Source organism: Periophthalmus magnuspinnatus, chromosome 23, assembly GCF_009829125.3.
Source record: "Periophthalmus magnuspinnatus isolate fPerMag1 chromosome 23, fPerMag1.2.pri, whole genome shotgun sequence".
NCBI classification, from domain to species: Eukaryota; Metazoa; Chordata; class Actinopteri; order Gobiiformes; family Gobiidae; genus Periophthalmus; species Periophthalmus magnuspinnatus.
The window spans coordinates 1,447,178-1,474,307 of record NC_047148.1 but is presented as its reverse complement, the minus strand read 5'-3'; the positions used below and the strand labels follow the sequence as shown (position 1 = coordinate 1,474,307).

Below are 27,130 nucleotides of genomic sequence, written 5' to 3'. Positions count from 1 at the left end.
TTACTTATACATTTACTTTAGTATTGTATTATGATTTGAGTAATCTTGCATATTCAGGCCGGTGGTAATCTAGTAAGTGCTTTTAAATTCATTCAGTCCAGAATTGTTTTAAAAGGCTAAAGTTGTAAACACAATGTCATAATTTCATGTGGAAAGCAGGGGACGATATAACTGTATGCAAGACTGACCGTTTTTAAAGAAATGTCCAAACTTAAAATGCTCAAATGTTGAAACCTATTTGCTGAAGAGGCACACACGTTTGGCAGATTAAAAATAAACAGCTGACAAAATATCGGTGTTGAAATAATACAACCAGTTTTAATACTAGTGTGAGGTTTGGGACAGTTGTTGTGTCATGTGGATAGGGCTCATAAAAACAAAGATTAATCATAAAGCAGATCAATCTGCATTTTTACAGTTTTGACAAGATCAAATTTACTATTCAATTTATATCTGTCCACCAGTTCAATGTTAAACAACTGGCTTATTAGAAAGTCGTGATGTCACCCAAAAGTGCATATTTTATTGGACCTTTAACGCACTAGGTGTAAAAACTGAAATCATGTCGGGGGCTGCCGTATGACAAAAGACAAACGAACATGCACCAAGGCTAAACAAAAAGTAGGCAGCTAGAGTAGGGTGAGGAGCAGCTGATTGGTCGCTTCCTGATGCTGTCTAACATGCACACTTCTTCTCATTGGTCTGTGAGGCGCCGAGCTTGGCCACTCCCATACCATTAGCTGGTTCGGCTGAAGGTTTGTCCACGCACTGTTCCATCCTCTTCATGACCAAGTCCAGCAGCGTGATGACCGCCTTGTCCACCTCCACCCCGGTGGCAGCACTCGTTTCAAAGTATGGGATACTGGAAGGGACAAACATAGTTAAAATGTCATGTCATATCATCATAAGGATGCTCAAAATCCCCAGAATGTATGCAAATAAATCTATAAATGGGATGTATTCATAAAATGGTTGCTTTATGAGTTGGTACCATTACATAATATTGATGCCTAAGGCCATTTTTTCTTGCAGAAAGTCATGAGTTCTAGACAACAGAGTGAGCAGAGTAGGGTTGTCAAAAGTATCAAGTTGAACATAGACTAATATACGCCCATGGACCTATATGGAACCTACCTGGATGACTGAGGAGGAATATAGATATAACACCAAAGGGTAATATAACAAAGTGCTACCATTTAATGTTGAAAATCACATTAAAGAATGGATGGAGTATTGAGCAGAGCTGAGTGAGCAGAGCAGAGTGAGCACAGCAGAGTGAGCAGAGCAGAGTGAGCAGAGCAGAGTGAGCACAGCAGAGTGAGCACAGCAGAGTGAGCACAGCAGAGTGAGCACAGCAGAGTGAGCACAGCAGAGTGAGCACAGCAGAGTAGAGCACAGCAGAGCAGAGCAGAGCGAGCACAGCAGAGTGAGCACATCAGAGTGAGCACAGCAGAGTGAGCACAGCAGAGCAGAGCAGAGTGAGCAGAGCAGAGTGAGCAGAGCAGAGTGAGCAGAGCAGAGTGAGCAGAGCAGAGTGAGCACAGCAGAGTGAGCACAGCAGAGTGAGCACAGCAGAGCAGAGCAGAGCAGAGTGAGCACAGCAGAGTGAGCACAGCAGAGCAGAGTGAGCAGAGCAAGCAGAGCAGAGTGAGCAGAGCAGAGTGAGCAGAGCAGAGTGAGCAGAGCAGAGCAGAGTGAGCAGAGCAGAGTGAGCAGAGCAGAGTGAGCACAGCAGAGTGAGCACAGCAGAGTGAGCACAGCAGAGTGAGCACAGCAGAGTGAGCACAGCAGAGTGAGCAGATGTCCTACCCATACTTATCAGCCAGCTCCTTAGCCTGTTTCTCCTGGACCTCCCTCTGATCTGCCAGGTCTGCTTTGTTTCCTATCAACACAATGTCTGGGTTTTCACAGTAGGCATTGGCCTGCAGCTGACCTGGAACAGCAAACAGGAGCACAGTCACATACTGTCACAGTCATAGTGTTTCCAGTGATAGCATCTCAGTGGAGACAAGCAAGTGGTGGACCCTCAGTAGAACAGATTCATAAAAGCAGGTCCACTGACTTCCAGTTGATTATGGCAGTGTCTGGTTTCTGCCCAATTATGTATGTCATGACACGTCAAATGCTCCACCTATGAATAGCTGGAGTTCAAAGTAGCAAGCAGTAGATTTTTTGTTTTATCTGCGGGTGCATGAGGTAAGGTTGTGGGGAACATACTCATCCAGTTGCGGACATTGAGGAAGCTCTGCTGGCTGGTGAGGTCGAACATGAGTAGGAAGCCCATGGCGTCTCTGAAGAAGGCAGTGGTCAGGCTTCGGAACCTGTACAAAAGACACACACTCACTGGCCACATGGATACTCTGTTGGTAATGCGGTCAAACACACACATATGAATTATACATATTTCCTCAAGACAGATCCTGAAGACTTATTGTCTAATATGAACAGTGCACAATGCCACTGTTTGTAGTTGAGGCACTGCCATGCTTGTCTCCATGTTACTGATTTGCCTAGAATGAGCCACGGTGTAGCAATAAATAAGCAGGTTAGATCTGTGGAGGGGAGTCCACTCACAGCAAGAATGTATGTTCTGTCAAGGTATTTTGAGCAACGTGTAACTGAATGAATGCATGATATATGGGACTAATGCCATATTGTGGAACATTCCAGGCAAAATAATAACATCTCCTCTATGAGCAAGTGGTGCACTTACCCCACTAGAAAAGTTACATAGTGCCCTTTTAACCTAAACCCTAATCTTAACCTAAATTAACCCATATCCTAACTTTAAAACTATGCTGTTGACCTACTTTGAAGAACTGACCTCATGGGGATTTCCACACAACAAAAGCTCCTCATGAAGTGAGTGTGTATACAGATTTCAGTCCCCCACAAATTGATGAATGCTGTCACACCATCACCCCATGGTGATATCACACCATCAAAAGTATAACAATAAACATCTCTGTATTAATGCGCGTCCATAATGATATATTGCTGTGTCGATATTTTGCGTTCACCCCTAATGAACTCTCACACACACACTCTGAACTGCTGTTTCACCTGCTCTGCTCACTCGACACCTGCAGCGGGCGGCTTCCTTCAGGTCACACTGGCGTTTACAATAGCACGTTTGTATGAGGCGAGAGATGAAATTCAACTCTCCAATACATGTTGTCCCCTTAATCGATATAAAAGGCACAGCTGTTTAGTTTTACTGGTTTTGGTCATGCATGATTAAACATGCACAAATCCTGTTCTTTACCCACAAATGTCACTTTCAATACACCTACAGTTGTGCTCACGAATGCTCTTGACATGACCACAACAGACTAGGGTTGTCAAACGTATTAAATAGATACTAAAACTGGTATTGAAACCAGATACTTCAAATAAGTACTGATATTCAAAAAAGGACAACATTTGACCTCCTTGAACAGTTTAAGAATGATCTTGAAGTTTATGCTACCATGTGGTCTTCTGATAAACAAAGTACCCATTTTTTCATTATCATTGTGGAACTGAAATTGGTAGAGTATCAAGTCCATTTCCTATCATCAAAATAGGAAATAGTTTGAAATGTTGGTAATGTAAAAACATTACAACAGATTGTTCCAAAAGATTGTGTGTGACTGTGTGTGTGTGTGTGTGTGTATATGTGTGATTTTGTGTGTGTTTGTGCAGTGTGTGTCTGTCTCACCTCTCCTGTCCTGCCGTGTCCCAGAGCTGGAGGTGCACTTTAAAGGTTTTTCCTGCGGTGGTCCCGTTGGGGTTGGATGCGGTATAGACCTGAACAGTACAAGGATTTTCATTAAAGGCAAACCTCTTTTCCCCTAAAATAGGTTTACACATTAGAAATTGACAGATATGTTGTTGTTTTTTCATAGCCGATGCAGATTGTTAGCCAGCAAGATCTGCCGATATTTTGGGAAAGACATATAGAGCCAATTTTGATTATTTTCTCCAAATTCTTTAATTTAAATTTACTACAAACTCACCCACAGGTCTTTTTTTTTACAATAAACCTATGAGAGAGCAGTTTAGTCACATTTTGTGTTGTTATCTCTTTACAAGTGTTCAAATAAAACATCATGTGTACTCTAGGCAGCTCGTTAGCCAAATAGAATCTCAGTCTATGCCGGAGATTCAAGGTTGATTGCACACATGCTAAAAAGTGCAAATATTTCCCAAGTTGCATGCTAAACCTGAACATTGTTAGAATGGTGTCCATAACCATAGACCTGTTCAAGTAACACATTTTGAAATGTGATATAGTCATCAATGACACTTGAGAGTCAGACTAAACATTCTGAGACTTACTGATACTTTGCAGCTGATATCATCTGAAGGTGTGCTGACTGAAGGCTCTGCTCATTCTGAAGCTCTGTTAAGCCTACTGAAGTTAGACTTTAATCTGAGATTTATCTTAACACAATCTGACCAGAAAGAGCTGCTGTAACTAATAGGTGAGCAGATTTGTGCAGTTAAACAAGTCACCTGCCCTGTTGAAGTATATCTGCAGAGTTAATCTGCAATTGCACTTAAGTTTCAAAATATCTAACATTTCAGAACATAGTTTTCAAATTTAAAGTTAAAAAAATTTACTTTTTAGAGCTTTGTACCACATTATTATGTTGTTCCCTCATCAAAAACATGCCTGAAGAGGTTTAAGATGTTATCTCTATGTATCTATATGTCTCTAGGTGGATGCCTCTAGGTGGATGCCCCTAGGTGGATGCCCCTAGGTGGATGCCCCTAGGTGGATGCCCCTAGGTGGATGCCTCTAGGTGGATGCCTCTAGGTGGATGCCTCTAGGTGGATGCCTCTAGGTGGATGCCTCTAGGTGGATGCCTCTAGGTGGATGCCTCTAGGTGGATGCCTCTAGGTGGATGCCTCTAGGTGGATGCCTCTAGGTGGATGCCTTGGCATTTGAAGGCAGACGCCTCTGATACACGTCTTGGATGCTCTGGACACCAGAGCGTCCGTTGCGATCTGCAAGTGCCTTTGGATGTTTTGTTTTCCCTGTGTCTTTCTGAACGATGCAGACCAGATTGAGAGAGTGACTTTAGTGTATTTATTGCATAAAACCCATCAGTGGAGGCTATCGGCTCTGCGGTGTGTCTGGGTCCATGACTAGCCTTTAAGTTAGCTGGTGCGCCCAGTATAATTAAGTTGCCGCTAGTTTGCGGCTGATGTTTTTCTACTTGTTCCGGATAATGATGTCGCTTTGTCACTGGAGCGTAGTTTCTGATTGGTTGATGCTGCGAGTCGAACACCAAAAAGTTCAGCTTTTTCAACTTTTGGATGTGCGAACAGAGCGTCCGACGCCTGTATGCTCAAGACACACTGCGTCAATGCCAGATTCGTGCCGCTCTGACGCTCAAAGACGCGCAGCAAAAACACAGGACAGCCAAGATGCACGTCCACCACTTTGTTGGTAAACTTGAAGCCCCGGTGTGAACGCACTATTATAGTTAATAGTTTTGAGAGCTTTTGAAAGGAGAATGCATGAATGCATCTTCCTTGTAAATAAATACACTTGTTTCTAGGGATGCGCAATATTTTAGTTCCAGTGTTATTGGATGATATCGGCATAGACTATTTGATATTGGTATCGAACAATATTCAATACTGAAATATTTTGCTCTGTCCTAGTCTCTGAGTGCCGTTTTTGAACAGACTACATCTGCACAGGAGTTCATACACCATTAGTCTTGTGAGTGCAGTTTTGGTGAGACAGATGTAAGATCAGGGCTCGAGAGTGTGACCATTTTGGGCGCACATGCACCAAAAAGTTTGCCTGGTGTGCCAAAAAATTTCCTTCGGTGCACAGGGGTGCCTGACAGATCCTCATCACATTAGTGCTCTTGTGTCCTCTCTTCTCATTATAAATACAGATAATGAAATAGTATAGAACACATTTAAATTATTGTTTTAAATGAGAACTAAACAAAAAAGCATTAATTCACTCACTCTTGCCTCTGACCAGACTACTAAAGCCAGTCAGAGCTGAGGCTAATGTGCTCTGGTCACACTCTGGTGCACAGAGCTAAACGCACCACAGAACTCACAAGTTTAATTCACAAATAGATGAAAAAAGTCAAACACTGCGTTTTCCTTTTGAGAGTGACATTAAACCTGTAGATCCTTCACACTGTGTTTAGTTACTTAAATGCTGAGATTCTGCAATTATTATAGTGAACTGTTAAGATCTTTAAAAGCACAGACCTCTCACTCTGACTAGATTTTGAAGCCAATATTTATATAATAGCTTTTTATTAATTAAACTTATAGGCTTCTAACTGATTCTGTTTTAATTTAAAGAAAAGGTAAAAAAAAAGTGTAGTATAGAATATGAATTGTATATCTGGGTAAATGTAATTAACCAAGTTATTTATTTTGCCCTTATTGTTGAAACAATTTAAGGACAATATATTATGCTGGCTGAAATAAGGTTTTGGTGTACCCAAATCATGTTCTTGTGCACCTAAATAAAAATCAAGGGTGTACTGAAGCACCCAACTCAAATTGTTAGTCTGAAGTCCTGTACTGAAAAGTTTTGAGAGCTTTTTAGTCAACTAATCGATTCCAGGACATGTCTTTAGTTGACTAATATACTCATATCCAGAATCCTTGCAGTACCACTAGAGTGCACTCACCACTCTCTTTTCCCTGAAGTCGATGCCCACTGTGGTGATGAACTTCGGGTTGAACTTGTTGTCTGTGTATCTGTACAGGAAGGTGGTCTTGCCCACACCGGAGTCACCCAGCGCTAAGAGCTTGATCAGGTAGTCATAATCCCCATCAGTCATAGTGAGGACTGGGAGAAGCCTGCAAACATCCAGCACAGCACACTTAGATATGCTTCAGGAACATGATCAGCGACATGTTTAAAGTGTATTCAAAAAGATAGGGAATTGGTTTGTAGCCCAGCCAAGATGAAAACCACTGCTGTGAACCTCACAAAAGGCCACAATAACTTACAATAACAGTGTTTCCATGGAAACAACCAGCTGACAGCATCTCCATGGCAATGCCCATCACCAGGAACCTCCATACTCGCAAAAACAGGACTTTTTCACTTTGTTTCATCACATTGATTAATACTTGATTAAGGCTACGGTTATTGATTGCAGTGGGGGAATTCTTCCACAACATTTCAACCATTCTGTCTTAAGCAAAGTGTCAGAGTGTAGCGCCTGGGGATCCACAGATGTGGAGCTGCGATTGGTCAGACTTCCTTAGTGTGCATGTTTTAAGCTAGTACTGGTTAGGAGTACAACAATAATAACAATACTAATACTGAATTTTTCAATTTCACCATCATAATATACATGATAATAAACATGTATAGTACTATAGAATTTCCAGTTGGATTGAACAAAAGTCATCCAGACTCTGATGCACATTTGCTTTAAAATGGTTTAGCCAGTTTTGACTGAGTGTAACTCCTGCACACAAACACACAACACCTTGAGATGCTGATAATTAGAATAATGATAATAAAAGAACCATTTCTTATTGTTCATAAAAAACATATTGATATGTAACCCATGTATAGATATGTTACCTTCAAAGTGCAATATTACATATCTAGTACTGGTTAATGTTAAGGTTAGGGATAATTCTAGATCAGAAATAGTTTAGTCCTGGTCCTTTTATGTTTTCACTCTATTATGCAGATTGGGCTGTGTTGGTCTAGTGCTCCGAAACAAATACAAAGCACAGCAGATGCAATTAAAAATGAATGAGCCAAGGAAGTCTGCACACCACTCACACAGTGCAGGCAACCACAATAACAACCTCACCACATCCTAATCACAACAAGATGAGGACAACCTTCACAACAACTAAAATCCCCACTACCACTACTAGCACTCATCCTCACAACTGCACCATCAAAACAAAAAACATCCTCACAACCACATCACAACAACCTCATCTTCATTACAATACTGTACAGTGAATAATACAGTACCCCAGGGAGTATTTTTAAACAGACAAGTTTAAATGAAAATAGAACAATAGTGAAGTTAAAGAAGTGGCAGTATGTTTACACAATAATTAGAGATAGACGAATATATTGGTGGGCTGATATTTGCACTTTTTGGTGTATCAGCTATCACCATTAAATCTCCAGGAGAGGCAGTTTTTTTTTGTTTGGCCAACCAGATGCCTAAAAGAATATGCATGATGCTTTATTTGAACACTACGAAGAGGACACAGCACAAAACATGAGTACCCTGCTCTCTTATGCAGTTGTGGTAAAACTAGTGCATTTAAATTACATAATTTGGATAAAACTACCAAAGTTAGCCATGCATATCGTCCCAAAAATATCAGCAACTCTGGATACAAATCCATCCATAAGATCAAATAGATCTTACACACATTTACTTATTTGGTACAACATAATAATTATACCTTAATTACTGCAGAATGAACATATACTTCATTAAGAATGAGTCAAGCTTAGTAAGGGCGAGTTAAAGGAGGGGTGTGAATATTAGTGATGTGCCAAGGGCTTGTGAGAGCTTGGAACTAGGGACTAAATCCAGAACTAAACCTGGTCTAGACCATGACTAAACCAGAACTAAAGCAAGTCTACATCAGAACTCAAACTGGACTCAAACCAGGACCAAATGAGGACTGTGAACACACTTTAAAATGCACATTCCTACTTCCTGCTTTGCAGTTTGAAAATCTGGTACCTCAACTTTTTTGTGGGCACAACTGCAAGACAGATTGGATATTGATTTCATAGCAGTAAGTAACATGATAAACGTTTCAAGAATGTGCAGAGATTACAATGCAACTCCATCACTGTGTTTTCAGAGCAAACACTTCATCTGGCAGGCCACATCTTTCAGCTTCACCAGAACCTCTGTCTTATTCAGTGAGACTCAGACTGGACACATGTGCCATTTCTCATTAACTATATCCAGCTTAGCACCTCTGACTTTCGCTGTCCAGCTGCACACATAAGGTCACTGGCCTCTCTGTGCTCTCATCTTAAACCTGATTCGTTTGGCTTTTAGTTCGGACACAAATCCAGTTAGCCTGGTCGATGGAGCCTGCCCCATAACTAGGCCCCTGGTCTCACATGTCAAATACAATACAATCTGTCACCCTCACACTCAGACGTGTCTGTCTCTCCGAGGAATAATCCTAAGAATGGGACTCACTACTTCTGCACACAGCAGGAAGGGCCAGTTTAGTTTTGTTTGTGCTTCTACAGCTAAATGTATGTTTTTAGGCAAACGTGCAGCACATATTAATGAACATATGTAAATATGTCAAATTATAGCCACAGCAACATTAAAATTAGATTTAACATTAAACACGAAAACAATATCACAGACACTGGAACCATAGATAACAAGAACTTCACATTAGAACGACAAACAAGAACAAGCAACAGCAGAGAGAACATCATACAGGACAGAAGCAGGCCAGAGTCACACAGGAGCAGGAGCAGGGCAAGGGCAGACAGGATGGGGAACCGGGATGGGGATCAGCCTGGGATGGAGCTGGGTCTGCTGCTGTGCTCTTGAGCCTGCTTCAGTATGGGGTGCACTAACCCCTGGGGTAATCCCCCAGCAGCCAAAGGTCAGTGTGAATGAGAGAAGGGGGAGCAGGTGCAGTGACTACAGAGAACTATTAGTCCTGCCAAACCAGGACTTGAACTAAGCCAGGTTTAAACCTGGCTTAGTTCAAGTCCTGGTTTGGGCCCAAGACCAGGTTTAGTCCTGGCTTAGTCTGGCTTGGTGCTGGTTTAAACTGCGTTTAAACTGGGTTGAGCCTTGGGCTTGGTTTTGGTTTAGTCCGGCTTGGTTTTAACCCAGTTTAAACCAGGACCAAGCTGGACTGGTCCTTTTATAGTCCTGTTATTGATCTGGTTTAGTCCTGGTTTAGATCGGCTAAAGTCCTTTTTCTCCCATTTTAAAATTAAACTGGGTATAATTTACAGTGATAGGGTAATCCAAAAGAAAAAGTGCCTCTTGCACCTCGTCTGGCATTATGACATCATCACACGGTAGAAGCCATGAGTCTGGGCTGTGGAGTGGGTTTTGTGATTGTTGATTTAAGCAGTCTTTTCTGAGCTCCTGTTCCTTATCTTTACTCCTGATGCCTGAGTTCTGAGTTCTGAGTGGAGATGGGAGGAGGAGAGCTGGTGGAGTCCACAGTGGAAAAAGAGTTTATTAAATATTAAGAGCTGTGTACTGTGAGGACTAGGAGATGTGGCTGTAAACAAACCACTGGAACTGGAAAAGCCGCTCAGTGGACTACTCTGGATCAATGTCTTCCATTATGAAAGAAGGCTGCTGTAAGCTGGCTGCTTACTCTGGGACACCTTTACTCTAATGTTTGTTGTTGTACAGAATACAAATCATACAGTTTAGGTGCTGTTAATTCACTTACAGGGGCCTCAGTGTAGAGACTTGGGCAGAGTGGCCAAAAACTGTTCTCAAGTAAGAATAATGTTACTTGAAAATAATATCACTCAAGTAGAAGTACAAAGTAGTGGTCCAAGAAATTACTCAAGTAAGAGTGAAAAAGTATTTAGGAAAACTACTGGTTAACAGTAATTTAAAGAGTAGCTAAAATTATAGTTAGTAACATTTATACTTTGTGGTTACTCCTTTTGAAAATATCAGATTTTGTTCATCATTTAATATTTTGTCAAACATTTGAAAAATTAAATCATATATGAAGGAGCTGTCCAAGGAACACAAATGTTCAAATCATTTCATATTGTCAACACAAAGCTTTTGTCACGTGCAGACACTACTCAGAGTGGTAGAGTACAAAGTTACCTTTAACTTAGTACTAGTGCTTTGGGTGAGGACAAGATTTGTAATAAATACATTTTTCACACAATTTTATTTAATATTTTTGTTGTCATGTTACCACTTCGTTTTGGACCTATAGCTTCTCAGGAGGTGTAACTCACTATCTTAACTGTAATCCTTTCTTGTCCAATACAAATGGTGGTATATCTTGTTTCACTTACAAACACAGACACAAACAGTTCCATACCAATCAGGAGTCAAATCTGGGAACTTCTTGCTGTGAGGTGGGAGTGCACCATGTCACCAAAAGGAGTAGACCTCAAGGGCTTTATTAGGAAACCAAACAAACAAACACTTAAAGCTCTTGTCTTCTTAAAATATGTTTGGCTCTGGTGAGAAAAGCCTTTAGGACATTTGCTGCTGCTTCTGTTGTACTTGCTGGTGCAATGCTGCACTTTCCCTATTGTGGGGCAAAATAATATTATATGATATTTTTAATGTGTGGATATGAGAAAAACATTAATTTGCCCTATAACCTGAATATTACACTCTACATTACACAAAATGCCTTCTTGTGAGCTTTTACTCATTATAATGTTGTTCCATCATCAAAAACATGTAGATGGACTAATAAACCAGATTTACTCAAACATGTGTGAAACAAAACACAACTACATCTTCTAAGCTCAAAATGTTCACAAGAATGCATTTTGTGTAATACAGGACCTAAAATAAGTGTAATCTTTGCATTATGGGACAACTAAAGGTTTATCTGATAACCACACAGTACTAGACTAAATCTAGACACATCTGGTATAGCTTAGTGGTACTATTGTTGATGCGGTGCTCACAATAGTGTCTTTTGTGAACACAAATGTGATTAGACAAGCCACATGAAAGCTCCTCACAGTGGTCCTGTGACTCTCCATTGTCCAATCACAGCTGTTGTTTATTGTTCAGTCCCCTGTTATACTCAAGACACCATTTATTTGATACAAACCCGCCGTGCATTTTCTGCCAGTCAATCACTGAACTCGGGGAGATTAGACCTGGTCACAAACTATAGTCTTGGTTAAGTGTAGGAAAATGTGCTGTCGTTTAGCCCAGCTAGACGAGATTGGGTCCACAGGAATGACAAGGCAAGATTTTGATATAATCTGTAACAAATAAATTGTACAAGTTCACATTTTAGCCCTAACAACTGATTTATTTTGTTTTTATATTTTTTACCATTTTATCACTTCTTGGGACTATAGTGTCTCAAGAAGGCATAACTCACTTAACCTAATACAAAAAGTGGAGAGAGTAGACAAAAAGTACGTGACTTCAACATAATATTACTCAAGTAGAAGAACAAAGTAATGGTCCAAGAAAGTACTCAAGTATTTCAGAAAACTGCTACTCTACTTTCATAAATTAAACAGTAGCTGTCAGGACGAAACATTATTTTTTACAGTTTGAATTGATGTAATTTGAAGAACAAAGCATTGAATGCAAACAATGAGAAACTAAATCAGATCTGAAGGAGTGGTGCACTAAACACAAATGTTCAAATCATTTCATATTGTCCACATAAAGCAATACTTGTGGACTTACTGGAAATGGAATGAATAAAAATAGCTGTTACATACCGTTACGTCAATAAAAATATGAATCAAGTAGGAGTAAAAGTATGTAACCAGTACTACCCACCTCTGACAAACATGGAAAAAATATAGATATTTTTGACAAGATAATTTTTTACATGTGTTGCAATTTAGTCTGCCTGAAAACATTCAACTAATACATCAGTGATCTTATCTTATCTTATCTTATCTTATCTTCTATAGAATCGATTCTCATTTGAACAGGCAGATACCAAAAAGCCACACTCACAGGGCAGAAATGAGCCTTTCCTGAATAGCTTTAGAATGATCTTGAGCTATCAGAACTAGTACTGTATAAGACCACATAGACAAGTATACACCCATGGACCACTATAAAACCTACCAGGACAACTGAGGAATTACACAGATATAAGGCCACAATGTAATATAAAAGAAAGTACTGCCATTGTATTGTCTAAATAAAGAGTCTTTTTTTAAATTACCATTGAGGAATCAGTACTGAGTAGCGAGTCTATTCTTTAGTATCGAAATGTTAGTATAATGACATCACTACTCTTTAACACCTCTCAACAGAAGACTGTTTTTGTGGCTGGCTGCAGGTCATGTGATATCCTCAGCTCTCTCCAGGCACTCAGGATATTTGAAATGAAGCTGTAATGATGCACAAAACTTTCTTTTCCCAGGAATACGTTGTCTTTGCTGGTGTCAACCTCACAGAATGACCCTGCTCCCAGCATAGTTCTAGGTTTTAGCATATACAAGTTAGGAATGTTGTTATTGTTCACTACTACTTAACAGTATAGAGCTTCCTCTACTAAGCCCGTTCTCTGAAGCTGCTTAATGCAAATGTGTCACACCAAGAACCACAAAAGAAATGATTTTACCACCAGATCTAAACCAGGTCTATCCCAGGACTATTCAAAGTCTAATCTAGGGCTAAATTAAATCTAAAAGACTGGACTATATAATTTTCACTGTAGTTCTAAACAAGAAATTGGAGTACAGAAAAGTGGATAAAATTAACTTTAAATCAGGCAAACCAACAAACTGAAGAGCTGTCCAAGTACAACTTGAAGGAGCTCATGTACCATCAGAGGTACATGTACCACAGTCTGCGAAACATACTAGCTTCAGACTTACACAGTCAGGTTAAGATCTCCATTTATTGAATGAGTGTATCCCAGTATCAGTAACACCCAAAGGAGTACCATATTATCATAAATATTATGTGGTTATACATTCATAGAGCAGCAGAAGTTTTGCCATGGGCCAGTCCACATATTAATTCGTCTGTCACAATAACACATTTGAAGTGTGAAGTACTATAGAAAAAAAAAAATACAGTAACCGATACTACTGATGCCCACTTCCAGTCAGTGATACAACCAGGGCCATCCACAGAAATTTTTTGGGGGGGGGGGGGGGGGGGGTAAGAAGTCTTATATGGACCCCCCCTCTAATAAAAATTAATAGGCAAAGGTTTCAATTTTGGGCCCCTAAGACTCAGGACAACAGATCCCTTTGTCTCCCCTGTCATCTCCCCTGGACAGAACAATCTCTTTATTATTATTTTTTTTTTATGTTTTTTTTTTTTTTAAATGGACCTCATTGTAAAGTAAATATGCTATAAATAACTAGCCCAGTAAAACACTTCACCAATTCACCAGTGACCTCACTCACACTTCATAAAGTACTGGAGAAATGTATATTCTGTATTCAAAAAGATTAGAAAAAAAAAACAAAACAAAAAAATTTTTGGCTAAAAAATTGCATTATGGGGCTTACTTTCAAGATAAACAATGCTGACTTTTAATTTGTACCAGTCAACACATTCTCCAAATCTATTTATTTTACTGACAGAGGATCAAGCTGATCATTGACCATTTGAAAAAGCCTTTGCTAGTGACCAAAAAATATCAGTACATGACTAAAACCAGTCACAACCAGGCCTTATGAGGAGACATTAGCCAAAGTGTCGACTTCCAGACTTCCTAATGTTGTAAGTATTCTCTACTGAAAGTCACAAAAGACCCAAACAAAATTCTATGAGTAACATTCCTGGATCAGACTTATTTTGAAACTCATTTTTGGATCAGGATTTCATGCAGTAATCATGAGGGATCACTTTGGAGTCCACATGCCCATTTCAACTTCACTCTAACATTTCACTTCATAACTGGTGCTAAAAATAAACCAGAGCTAAACCAAGACTAGAACAGGATCAGGAACTAAACCAGTATCAAACCAGGACAAGTGTGAACGCATCCACTACAGAGTGTTAATTGCTGTTAAACCTTCAGTATACTGTAGATCTGCCGGACCTACTCTTTACCTGTGGACTAGCATTGTCAAATGTATCGAAAATAGATACTAATCGATATTAAACTTGTATTGAAAGTAGCTACTCATTTGAGCAGGTATCCATACTAAAATAGTCACATTCACAGACAGAAATGAACCTTTTCTGAATTAGAAAGACAATGTAGATCAGCATACACCTATGGACCATTATGGAACCTACCTGGACAACTGAGGGATTACACAGATATAAGGCCACGTGGTAACATAAAAGACAACTATTTAATGTTGAAAATCACATCCTATTGTCTAATGAGCGTTTCTTATTATAATCGTGGTAACGGAATCTGTATTGAGTCTGGAGTCTACTCCTTAGTATCCAAATAGAGTTTGGAATATTGGTATCGTAACATTACCATGGACTGAACCCCCACCCCAAGAATATCCAAAGATTGCCCTCACCCACACGGCTAAAACACACCCACCAGATCAGCTAAGCTCTACTGAGGTACAGCCCACGTGCTACTTTGAATTGGATAATTTATAATTAGATTTCAGGGGTAAAGACAGAAGACTCCGAGTACATAGTCCAAGACGTTACTTAAAGTAAAGTTAATCACAATCGAATCAAACGCTTGAAAACACCAACAATCGTGAAAACCAAACCACACATTCGACATAAAACTGCTCAAAAGACAGACAGAAATATAAAAAACTAATAAATAAATTACCTAAAAGAGGGAGCCGAGATGAAGTGGCCTCAGAGCAGAGGAAGTGGTTGTGAAGGGAGAGGTCTGCGCTAAGCCACACCCACAGCAGAGCAGCACCAGTTAGCAGTCTCGGCTCAGAGTCCGTCTCCCAGGCTCAGCCAATCCACTGTCTCCCTTTAGAGTTTGGCTCCAGGGATGAGAGCCACGGCAGCTACAGCAAACATCTCCAGAACACTCCACAAACAAGTCACAAGTGGCAGTCACAAGGTCCTGAGGCAACAGCAGTAACAGCAGCAGGAACACATACCAGAACCATCAGCACATGAGCATCACAATACCACTAGGACAAGCCTGTGTGAAAGCAGGAGAGGAGGACAAGAGACCATCCCTAACTGGAGACTATGGCTGCAGTCAACAAAAAAATCTTGGTCGACTAAAGACATGTCCTGCTGATCAATTAGTCAACTAAAAAGGGATCATGGTAAAGCTCTCAAAGCTATTAAATGAACATGTATTTCTCTATATCTGACTCAAAATTCCCTCACGTCATGGAAGTTCAGGCAAAAACTTCTATTTATGTAGAAAAAGATAGATATATAAAAGACAGTTTAAATTTGTGAGTCATGTGTTCAATTTACCTTTTTTCATATAAATACCAAATCTTCAGCTAACACATGTATTACATTTGTATTTATGTGTGTGTGTATGTATATAGATTAGATAGATTAGATAGATAGATTAGATAGATAGATTAGATAGATAGATTAGATAGATAGATTAGATAGATAGATTAGATAGATAGATTAGATAGATAGATTAGATAGATAGATATGATAGATAGATATAGATAGATACACACACATATATATACACACACACATAGATACATATACATAGTATAGGCCCCAACAGATGATGTGCTCAGCAAATGTTTCAGACAGTGGAGGAAGAAGTGCTGGAGGAACCAAGGACAAGCCCCTGCACGGGATGTACCACCAGAACATAACTGAAGTGACTGATATCAAGAAATCCTACCAATGGCTTGAGAAAGCTGGACTGAAGGACAGCACAGAGGCACTCATCCTGACTGCACAGGAACAGGCCTTGAGCACCCAAGCGATAGAGGCCCAGATCTACCACACCAGACAAGACCCAAGGTGTAGGCTGTGCAAAGAGGCCCCTGAGATAATCCAGCACAACTGCAGGGTGTAAGATGCTGCAGGGAAAGCATACATGGAGCGATATAACCAAGTGGCGGGCATAGTGTACAGAAACATCTGTGCAGAGTACGGACTGGAAACGCCATGGTCAAGGTAGAAAACACCTCCAAAGGTAGTGGAGAATGATCGAGCCAAGATCCTGTGGGGCTTCCAGATACAGACTGACAGAATGGTGATCGTGAACCAACCGGACATTGTGGTGGTGAATAAACAACAGAGCAAAGCCGTTGTGGTGGACATTGCAGTACCAAGTGATGGGAACATCAGGAAAAAGGAACATGAGAAACTAGAGAAATACCAGGGGCTCAGAAAAGAGCTGGTGGAGGCCTGGAAGGTGAAGGTATCAGTGGTGCCCGTGGTGATCGGAGCACTCGGGGCAGTGACCTCCAAACTGGAGGAGTGGCTACAGCAGATCCCAGGAAAAACATCAGACATCTCAGTCCAGAAAAGTGTAGTACTAGGAACAGCAAAGATACTGTGTAAAACCCTCAAGCTCCCAGGTATATATATAAATATATAAATAATTTGCTGAGCTACGGTCACCTGAGCTCATTCGTCACTCATTTCTGCTGTTGTCCCTTATAAATGATTATAATCTAAATAAAATGATTAGTCAAATAATACAATACATTTCAATAAACTAGGACACTATCGGCCAATTAATCGACTAAATGACTAAAGTCCTACCTTACACAGGGCTTACACTATTTTCTCTATGAAAGACATCATATATCACAGTCAAGTCAAGGACACAAAAGTCCAACACAAAATCAAAGGCTGACAGTCCAATCTCACAATTTCCAGTGATCCATAAAAAGCCCCTGTCCCTGGACCAAATTAGGCACATGCAGCAGAGGAGCAGCCTTACAACACAGCACAATGCTTCAACGCTTCCTCTCCTGCGTGTAAGTGTTTGCATCCTCACACTGGCTGCTCTTCACTGGCTCAGAGCTAGCATAAACTGAAAAGCATTATAGCAATACACAAAGTTTAAATCTGTCAACTGCACAAATGGTTGTAGGAATTAAGACGTTTCACTGCTCATCCAAGCTGCCTCTTCAGTTCTGGTCAGAATGCTGGTGGACACTGTCTTATATCTATCTCTATCTGAAGGGAGGGGCTAACTACACTGAAACTAAACAGCTATTGTCTCCAGTTTCAGCTGAAACTACCTTATCCAACCTTTAGCGACCCTGCTATTGTTCTCTTTGTTTGGGTCTGAGGATGGAGTTATAGATGGGGGAAAGATGATGTCTAAGGCCCCCATTCCTGTTTAAGGAAGGATTGTCTTTCTTAACAAAACATCTTCAGTCCTACAACTATTTGTCCAGTTAACAGATTTAAACTTTGTCTTTTGCTATGGATCAAACCTGGATGACTGAGGTATTACACAGACATCTTCTCATGAAAACCGTTATGTTAAAATTTCAAAATTAACTTTGATACTAAGGAATAGACTCGATATTCAAAACCAATTCTGATAACGCAATGATAATAAAGAACACACTGTAATAAAATGTGATTTTCAACATTAAATCATAGTACTTTCTTTTAAATGACCATGTGGCCTTATATCTGTGATATCCCTCAGTCGTCCAGGTACGTTCCATAGTGTTCCAAGGGGACCTGTATTAGTCTATGTGGTCTCAGTCTAAAGCTATTTAGGAATTCAGTTCTTTTCTGTCATCTGAATGAGACTTTTTTAGTACGGATACCTGCTCAAATGAGTATCTAGCTTCAATACTAGTTTTAGTATTGATTAGTATCTGATTTTCAATACTTTTGACAACCCTACTCTGACACTAGGTATGTCATGTGACCAGAGGCTGTGGTCATGTGACTACGGGCTATGGTCATGTGACTACGGGCTATGGTCATGTGACTAGTTTATGAGAGAGTCAGTCTGAGAGCAATGGCAATGTCTGTGCTGCATCTTCACTTACGCTCATTACAGGACACAATAAAACATGTCTTCTACGGGACTGTATGTAGACCTGTCACTATGATTATATAAAAAAACACAACTCAACTCAGTTTGCAGTGGTCTAAGATATTCTTAACTTCATTTATGCATTTAGGGCAGGGGTGTCAAACTCATTTTCACCAAGGGCCACATAAATAAAATGGCTGCTCTCAAAGGGCCAGATATAATTTAAGACGGTATAAATGTAACCAAATGTAATGTAAAATAAATGTAACTACTTTTTAATCTTGTTAATTAATCATTTTTGTATACTTATGCAAGTTATAAATACTGCATGGATTTGAAAAAAAAAAAGACTGTTTAACTGTGTATCTCTTGAAAAACTGATATTTTAAGACAGTCATACCTTTTAATTGACCTTGTCGCAGGCCACATAAAATGATGTGGCGGGTCGCATTTGGCCCAGGGGCCTTGAGTTTGCCACATGTGATTTAGAGCATCCTAATTATTCAATGTGACAAGTTTATAATCGTTTCACAGCTCTCAGAGATCAGAGTGCAATGTTACCAGAGTGTAGTTTTAACTGTAAAACTAACAACAACGAGCATGCAAACAGTGCACTTACTCATTCTCTGACAATAAAACACTTTACAATTTTTTTATATAATATTTATTTATTTTAACCTTATACTATATAACTGTCCTGGGGCAAGACAAGTTTAGCTCAAATATATGGGAAAAAATACAGCTATAGATACTTGGAGTTCATGTTTTGAAAAATATGAAAACATTTTCAAAAGTGTTTACTTGGGTTATTCCGCCGTAGGGTTATTACTTAAAATATACATTTCAGAGCACTATTGTGATGCCTACGTGTGTGGGACCCATGGAGCTATTAAACTAAGTGGCAGGGTATCGCTAGCTTAGAGCTGTTGGATTAGTGGCCAGTCATTGGTACTACAACGACGAAACCCCTCCTGCCCAGAGAGGATTTGAATCACATTTAATCATAAACTGCTCATGTTCGGCTGACAGGGCTCCTACAGCTTTCACAAAGGTCCAATTTTGTGGCAATTTTTTTTTCCTATTTTTAGATCATAAACTTTTTCTCTGTTGTCTTAAAAAAAAAAAAAACTTCAATAGTTAGCTTCAGTCTACGTCAGCTCTAGCTAAGCTCAAGCACTGATTGGTTAAAGCGGTCACGTGGTACGACATGAACAAGCATGTGCGTGACGCGAAAGAGCCCAACTGTCTTGAATGAGCTGAAGGTTTAGAACATGGTTCATAAACATTATTATAAATTTGTCATTTATTTATTATTCCCTTGCCACTTTGGTGGCCTCTCCACTTCACTCCACTCGCTCTTGTCACGTAAAGTCTCATGGGGGGCAGCTCAACTGTGCATGGTCCATCTATCTGTTTTTTGCTGTCTTAATCATGATCGTTTAAATGTCACAACCCCCACAAGCTCATTGTTATACCCCTTTTTATATATGTTGATCGTCCTGTAGCACTGGTGTTTTTATAGCTGTCTGATTACATCACACCTTTGGGTGTGTCTTGCTAGACCAGTGTCACGCCCAAAAGCAGCCTGGGCTGTTTGGCACAGAACAGTTGGGGAGTATTTCGACTACAAAGTGGCCCCAAGCAAACCGTGCCAGTGGAAATGAGGCTATAGTGTTCCACGGGAGTATTCTACTCTATGTGGTCTTATACTTGTTTTAGTACAGCTCAGGATAATCATCCATTCATTTCCTTCCGCTTATTCGGGGCTGGGTCGCGGGGGCAGCAGTCTAAGCTCAGGATCATTCTAAAGTTATTCAGGAACAGTTCATTTCTGTCCTGTGAATATGAATTTAGTATCAATACCTATTCAAATGAGTATCTAGGTTAGATGCTAGATTTAGTATCAAGTAGTATGTGATATTCAGCTCCAGGGGACATGCTTCATACTGAACCTTGTGAATATCCAGTAGTAGTAGTATTACTAGTTGATTTGATTTAGCTTGATGCCTTCTAGTCTTCATCACACCCACCTGAAAACACAGATTAACCTTTAGATAATGTCCCCCACTTGTTCTTCTCAGAACACACATATCACACGTCTCCATGGAAACTGCCAATGCACAAAGACACTGCACAAGACCAGCTCAACACTATAGAGCGACCACTCCTCATCCCCAAGTACCCTAACCACTCCTCACCGCTAAGCATCCTGGCCACCTGAACATGCCTCACTACCAAGCACCTTGACGGTGCTTCACCGCCAAACACCCTGACCATCTGACCACGCCTCTCCGCCATGCACCCTGACCACGCCTCACGGCCAAACAACCTGATCTCTCCTCACCGCTAAGCACCGTGACCATCTCTGACAACGCACCAGCCCAGAACATCTGACCGCTGCCGACCACTCCCTATGTTGACCATCAGCACCCCTGAACACTGCTCCTAACATGTCTTTGGGTGCAGTCCTTCTGGACAGCACATGCAGGGAGGCACCAGATCATTTTATGTGTGCTGCATTAGAATATCAGGTTTATTGTAACTAATGTCAAAACTTAAAAAAAAGCGGCACAAAAAAAGGGTAAAGTTTAACAAAGGGACAGAAGTCTGAGCGTGGTGATCGTGGTGGTGATGTGCCTCTCCAGAACATCACTCTCTCACCCCCTCATAGATTTAGCTCATGCTAAATGATGTTACAGGTTCGGTGTTGCCATTATAGAAAAAATGTCAATGACAATATCAGCAATCCAGATACTGAACTGTGAGGGTAAATGTCATGGTGACTTGGTGGTACTCGAAATTACAATTTTACAGATCTCCAAAACTACAAGTGCAATATTATTATTTTTTTCAATTTGTCACCCTAGTAAATCATTAGAGGCTCACCTGCCCAAATCCACTCACCTAATTAGACAGAAGCATATTATTTCTGTGAAAGACTTAAACTCATGCTGGAGCACAGGCATGGTTTTTTGTTTGTTTGGTTTTTTTTTTACATCAGTGACATAAGAAAGATAAGGTAAGTGCTTCATTTAGCATTTTACAAACAAGTTGGACAGCAAACTTTCAGGTGGAGCGTTAACCTGAGCCAAAGCAACTGTGCATGCCACAACTACAGGGCCAATCAGAAACATGAAACATTCTTGTGGTGAGGCAAAAGTCTAATCCAATACATCAGCCGTGCCATTGTCTGCGAACAGCTGGAGCAACAACATTCCCAGTTGTTTTACAGAAACCCACCCACACCTGACTTTATACACAAGGAAACCCAAATATGGGCAACATGATCTTGAATATGACATGAAGCTGCTTTCACACATCTTTTCATGCTCTCATTCCCTCCCCTGCTCCGTCCCTTCATCCTCAGTCAGTCTGAGGAATCCTGCGAAAAGTGTCAAATCCTGCATTGATGCTCTAGTCTCCACAGCGGCGTATGACTCATATCACCGCCTCCGAGCTCGCACTGACGCTGGAGGAGTCACGTCGTGCCTCCCCCCACCTCCGGTTCAGATATCTACACAACTCACCTTCCTTCAACGACACAAACTTAGATGCTGTGGATGCCTGGTGTGATCTGCTTCCGTAGAGTGCTCGCTGCGTGTCCGAGTGTGGTTCTGGGGCGTCGCATCTCTCCCAGGGTCCCACGGAAGAGGAGAGCAAAGCAGGCGGCCCTCGGGAGCCTGAAGGCGGCACGGCTGTGTGCTGAGGCCCGCTGACGGAGTGTGGAGCTGGGGAACTCTGGGAAACCTCCCACTGTACGAAAAGGAGATGGATGTGGAGGAGGAGGGAAGGTGACGATGCGGATGCATTTACTGACACTCGGAATTTGTAAGACTTAACAGGTGGTTTCCTCATCCGAAGAGCACAGACAGAAGTCACACATATGAGCTGATTTACATAAAACGTCATGGGCCTATTAAGATAGGAATAAAGATCCATATTAATGAACATAATCCAGGTTGAAAAATTCAAATGATGTAGCCTAGAAGGCCTACTAGTTCTGACCCAACAATATATACGTAGGTTGTAAAGTTGTAATTACCGTTGCATGGTTCGCCCGTGAAAGCAGCATTCCACTTTGTATCTCTTGAAAGAATTCGTTTCAAGGTCCTAGTGCCAACAGCAACACAGTAACTTCAAATTATGATGAGGGGACTCTTCATACAGGCTGTAGTGTCTCTATTGATTTGATTTAGTGCATACATCAGTCGCTATTTAAATGCCCATGCACAGCTCATGTGTTTTTTGGGACCAAAAATGATATAATTTAAATAAATAAATAATAACATTCAATTCAATTCAATTCAATTCATTTATTTTTGTAACGACCAAAATCACAACAGTTGACTCGAAGGGCGTTCATGTTTTGGTTGATGGGGGAAACCAGAGTACCCGGAGGAAACCCATCCAGACACAGGGAGAAACATGAAAAACTCCACACAGAAAGGCCTGGGCGACCTGGGGATCCAACCAAACCCTCTTGCTGTGAGGCATGAGTGTTGCCACTCAGCCACCGTGCCACCTACAACATTAAATGAAATCGTGAATAGAACTATGTGCAAATACAAAAATGCATTTCCACATGAATGCACCACATTCTGGGGATTAAAAGGATTAAATATGCTTGTTTTTAGATATCTGTATTCACTTATATTTTTTCCCATAATATTCAAAACTGTGTGTCTGGAAATACCTCAAGGACTATAGTTGCTATTACACTGGCTTTAAGGCTACTCTTCCTGAGGTGCCATGACCACATCTGCTGGCTCACTGAGGAAGGAAGCAGTTTGTATCAAGCATTTTCATTTACCGTAATAATTCATAAGTAAAGCTACCTGCAGTATGTTTCACCAGCCTTATTTTCCTACAAGTTTCAAAGGGCTCTATATTGAGGTGTATTTTGAGGTCTGGTCCATGGGCCAGACCTCAAAATTTGACATATTGGTGTGACTCAAACTGACAAGGGCTGTCAGTGAATTTTGAAGTTCTCTATCTAAGATTTATATTTTGGTAACAAACCACATGTTGAAAAACCCACTTCTGACACAGGTCCATGTGTTGGTGTAGGCCATGGGACAAAAATCATAGCGTGATTTAAATATTGTGTTTAGGATCACATCTAGGATGAAAAAAATGTGTTAGACCATTGAAATTTAGAACACACATTCCACACGTCATACTAAACAAAAAAGACAATGAAGACATGCCTCTATTTCCAACTGTGCAGGCATGAAAATGTCATAAATGATCTCAATGGAATGAATGGAGTAGTATTACATAGACGCAGATTTTGGGGGAGAGGGGCGATGTAAGCGGGAACAAAAGGCAGGATCTTCGAGCTGGTATGTACCCCGCGGTCGCAAGGGGTGGCAAGGGCCTTTGTCACTGTTTACAGTTTTAAGTAGGCCCGAGCCTGAGACAACATCCTGGCAAGGGACTAATTATAACTGCGTCCGGAGCCCAGAAAATGGCAAAAATCAAGTAGTAAACACAACCCGACATGACAGGAGACCTAAACCGTACAGGAAGGCACCCTAAACCATACAAGAAGACAGCCACATTGGATCAAACCCCAGAATGACAAATACACACAACCTCACATTTAGGACATCTACTCGCACAGTTTTTATTGCAAACACTTGAAATTTGGCCAAAACACACCGAACTCATGTGCAATTAAAAATTATCAATTACATTTTGAATATGGCTTTGGGTGTGATCATGGTGAATTTTCAACAAAGTTTCTATTTTTGGAAAATTAAAAATATATATATATATTTTTCTTTCAGAGATTTTTTGTTTGGAAAAAGCCAATACAGCACTTACGCAGATTTGCATACTGAACGTAAGAATATGCAAATCAAGGTGCTAGCTCACAAAATTATCATTTTTAAAAATTCATATATGTCAATCGATTTGTCCTGGATTTGTGAAAAAAATCACAGGAGCCTTATTTGTAATGAGGCACAATGTGCGAAAGTCACATGACTCTAACTCAGTGGTTCTTAACCTGGGTTCAATCGAACCCTAGGGGTTCGGTGAGTCAGTCTCAGGGGTTCGGTTTATCTCCAACATGACACTGGAAATATTAAATCACATGGTCAAGCTAAGGTTAATATGCAGCTCTCACCCTGTGGCATGCCCTTCTGTGGTCAGAAGGGTTGCAAGGACTTTTTTCACTGCTTCCAGTTTTAATTTACAGTTGAAACCAGATGTTTACATTCACTATATTAAAATGCACACATGCTTGTTTTTCCCTCTCTCACTGTCTGACACGAAATCAGACTAAACTTTTCCTGTTTTAGGTCAATTAGGATTACCAACATGAGGATTTTTTAAAGAGAACATTTCATTACCTTCTTCAAAGTCAGAAGTTTACATACAATAAGATTACTATGCATTTCATTTGGAAAAACCCAGATGATATCTTTTTCGAAGCTGCTTAGGTTTATTTACAACATTTGAGTTCATTAGAGGCACATTCGTCTCGTCACAGTCTTTGAAGATGCACCTGAAAAACTAACATGGGAATAAAAAAAAAAAAAAAAAAAAGATATCCAGACAAGATTTCAGGAAGAGAATTCTGCACTGGTTCTTCCTTGGGTGCGGTTTCCAGATGCCTGATGTTTGAACAGATGAACGTGGCATCATGGGAATGTCCAGCCATAATACTGCTCAGGAAGGAGACAGGTTCTGTGACCCAGAGATGAATGTGCTTTGGTCTGAAATGTGCATATCAACCTAAGAATAAAAGCAAAAGACCTTATGAAGATGCTGGATGAAGCTGATAAGAGTGTGTCATTCTCCACAGTGAAAGGAGTACTGCACCAACATGGGCTGAAAGGCCACTCTGCTAGAAAGAAGCCATTACTGAAACAACAAAGCTAGAATACAGTTTGGAAATGCACACAGGGATTAATTTTTGGAGATATTTCCTGTGGTCTAATGAAACTAAAATTGAACCTTGTGGCCATAATGAGCTTTGTTAAGTTTGGAGGAAAAAGGAAGCTTACGAGGGTGCCAGCATCATGTTGTGTGGTTGTATTATCACAAGAAGGATAGTTGCACTTGACAAAGTAAATGCCATCATGAGCAAAGATTATGTGGACATGCTGAAGCTACATCTCAAGACATCAGCCAGAAAGTTAAAGCTTTGGTGCAAATGGATCTTCCAAATGGACAATAACTCGACGCATACTGCCAGCCTAATGTGGTTAAAACCTGCTTACTTAATAAAGCAAAAGCAAAACAAAACAGAAGTAAAACAAAATAGCACCACAAAACAGCAGCAGGTTTAGCCTGGAAAAACAGAATCAATGTTAAAAAGGCTCTTTTTTAAACTTTTTTTTTTTATGACTATCAAATTTATCACCCTTTAATGACAACTAGGAGCTAAACCAGCCCTCTGTAGCAGATCTGCCCAGGGTTTGACTCCCACAGACTTGACTCCCATTAGAATAGAATAGAAATATACCTTTTAAATTAACTATTACAATTTTACCATTTATAAAGAACCTTTTTCCTACCGTGCAATTAACCCCAAGAAAGTAAAGACAGTGCAGCAGCAGCAGCAAAGAAGCTGCAATATTGTGAGCAGGTGACTTAAATAGTCTGTAACAGTAGAGCGGATCAAGGGTGAAGCCCACAGGGGTGCTTTCAGGGATAGCTGTGGAAAACAGACAACCCCACTACACAACTTAGAACAAGGTGAGTGTTTTATAACCCTACAGATAAGAAATGTGGCCTTGACTAAAAAGGGAAGATCATAGTGTGATATACACTACTGTTCAAAAGTTTGGGGTCACCCAGACAATTGTGTGTTTTCCATGAAAAGTCACACTTTTATATACCACATGAGTTGTAAAATTAATAGAACATATAGTCAAGACATTGACAAGGTTAGAAATAATGATATTTATTTGAAATAATATTTTTTTCCTTCAAACTTTGCTTTTGTCAAAGAATCCTCCATTTGCAGCAATTACAGCATTGGAGACCTTTGGCATTCTATCTGTTAATTTGTTGATGTAATCTGGAGAAATTTCACCCCACACTTCTAGAAGCCACAAGTTGGCTTGGCTGGATGGGCACTTCTTGCGTACCATACAGTTAAGCTGCTCCCACAACAACCCAATGGGGTTTAGATCTGGTGACTGAAGGGGTGTGCTTTGGGTCATTATCCTGTTGTAGGGTGAAATTCAAGCACTGTCCACAGAGTATGGCATGGCATTGCAAAATGCAGTGATAGCCTTCCTTTTTCAAAATCCCTTTTACCCTGAACAAATCTCCCACCTTACCAGCACCAAAGCAACCCACAGCATCACGTCTCTTCCAGGCACTTCCAGCATCTTTTCAGTTGTTCTGCATCTCACAGATGTTCTTCTGTGTGATCCAAACACCTCACACTTCGATTCGTCCATCCACAACACTTTTTTCCAATCTTCCTCTGTCCAATGTCTGTGTTCTTTAATCTTTTTCTTGTATTGGCCAGTCTCTGATATGGCTTTTCTTTGCCACTCTGCCCTGAAGGTCAGCATCCTGGAGTCGACTCTTCACTGTAGATGTTGACACT

General features: G+C 40.4%; 1 protein-coding gene across 2 annotated transcripts; it reads right to left on the bottom strand.

Annotated features, from left to right (window-relative positions):
- Window positions 1-22,336, bottom strand: LOC117392286 (ras-related protein Rab-27B-like). 2 transcript variants are annotated; one of them, XM_033990337.2, is made up of 6 exons: window positions 22,086-22,336; window positions 6,660-6,831; window positions 3,701-3,789; window positions 2,218-2,321; window positions 1,810-1,933; window positions 1-862 (listed from the first exon to the last, which is right to left on the bottom strand). In XM_033990337.2, exons 2-6 carry the CDS (start codon window positions 6,810-6,812, stop codon window positions 676-678), a joined length of 657 nt encoding a protein of 218 aa, XP_033846228.1. In that variant the 5' UTR covers window positions 6,813-6,831; window positions 22,086-22,336; the 3' UTR covers window positions 1-675. The 2 variants fall into 2 exon arrangements, with proteins under 2 accessions (XP_033846228.1, XP_055087380.1); XM_055231405.1 differs by lacking the exon at window positions 22,086-22,336 and adding an exon at window positions 15,430-15,508.
- Between the last annotated feature and the right edge of the window lie 4,794 nt (window positions 22,337-27,130).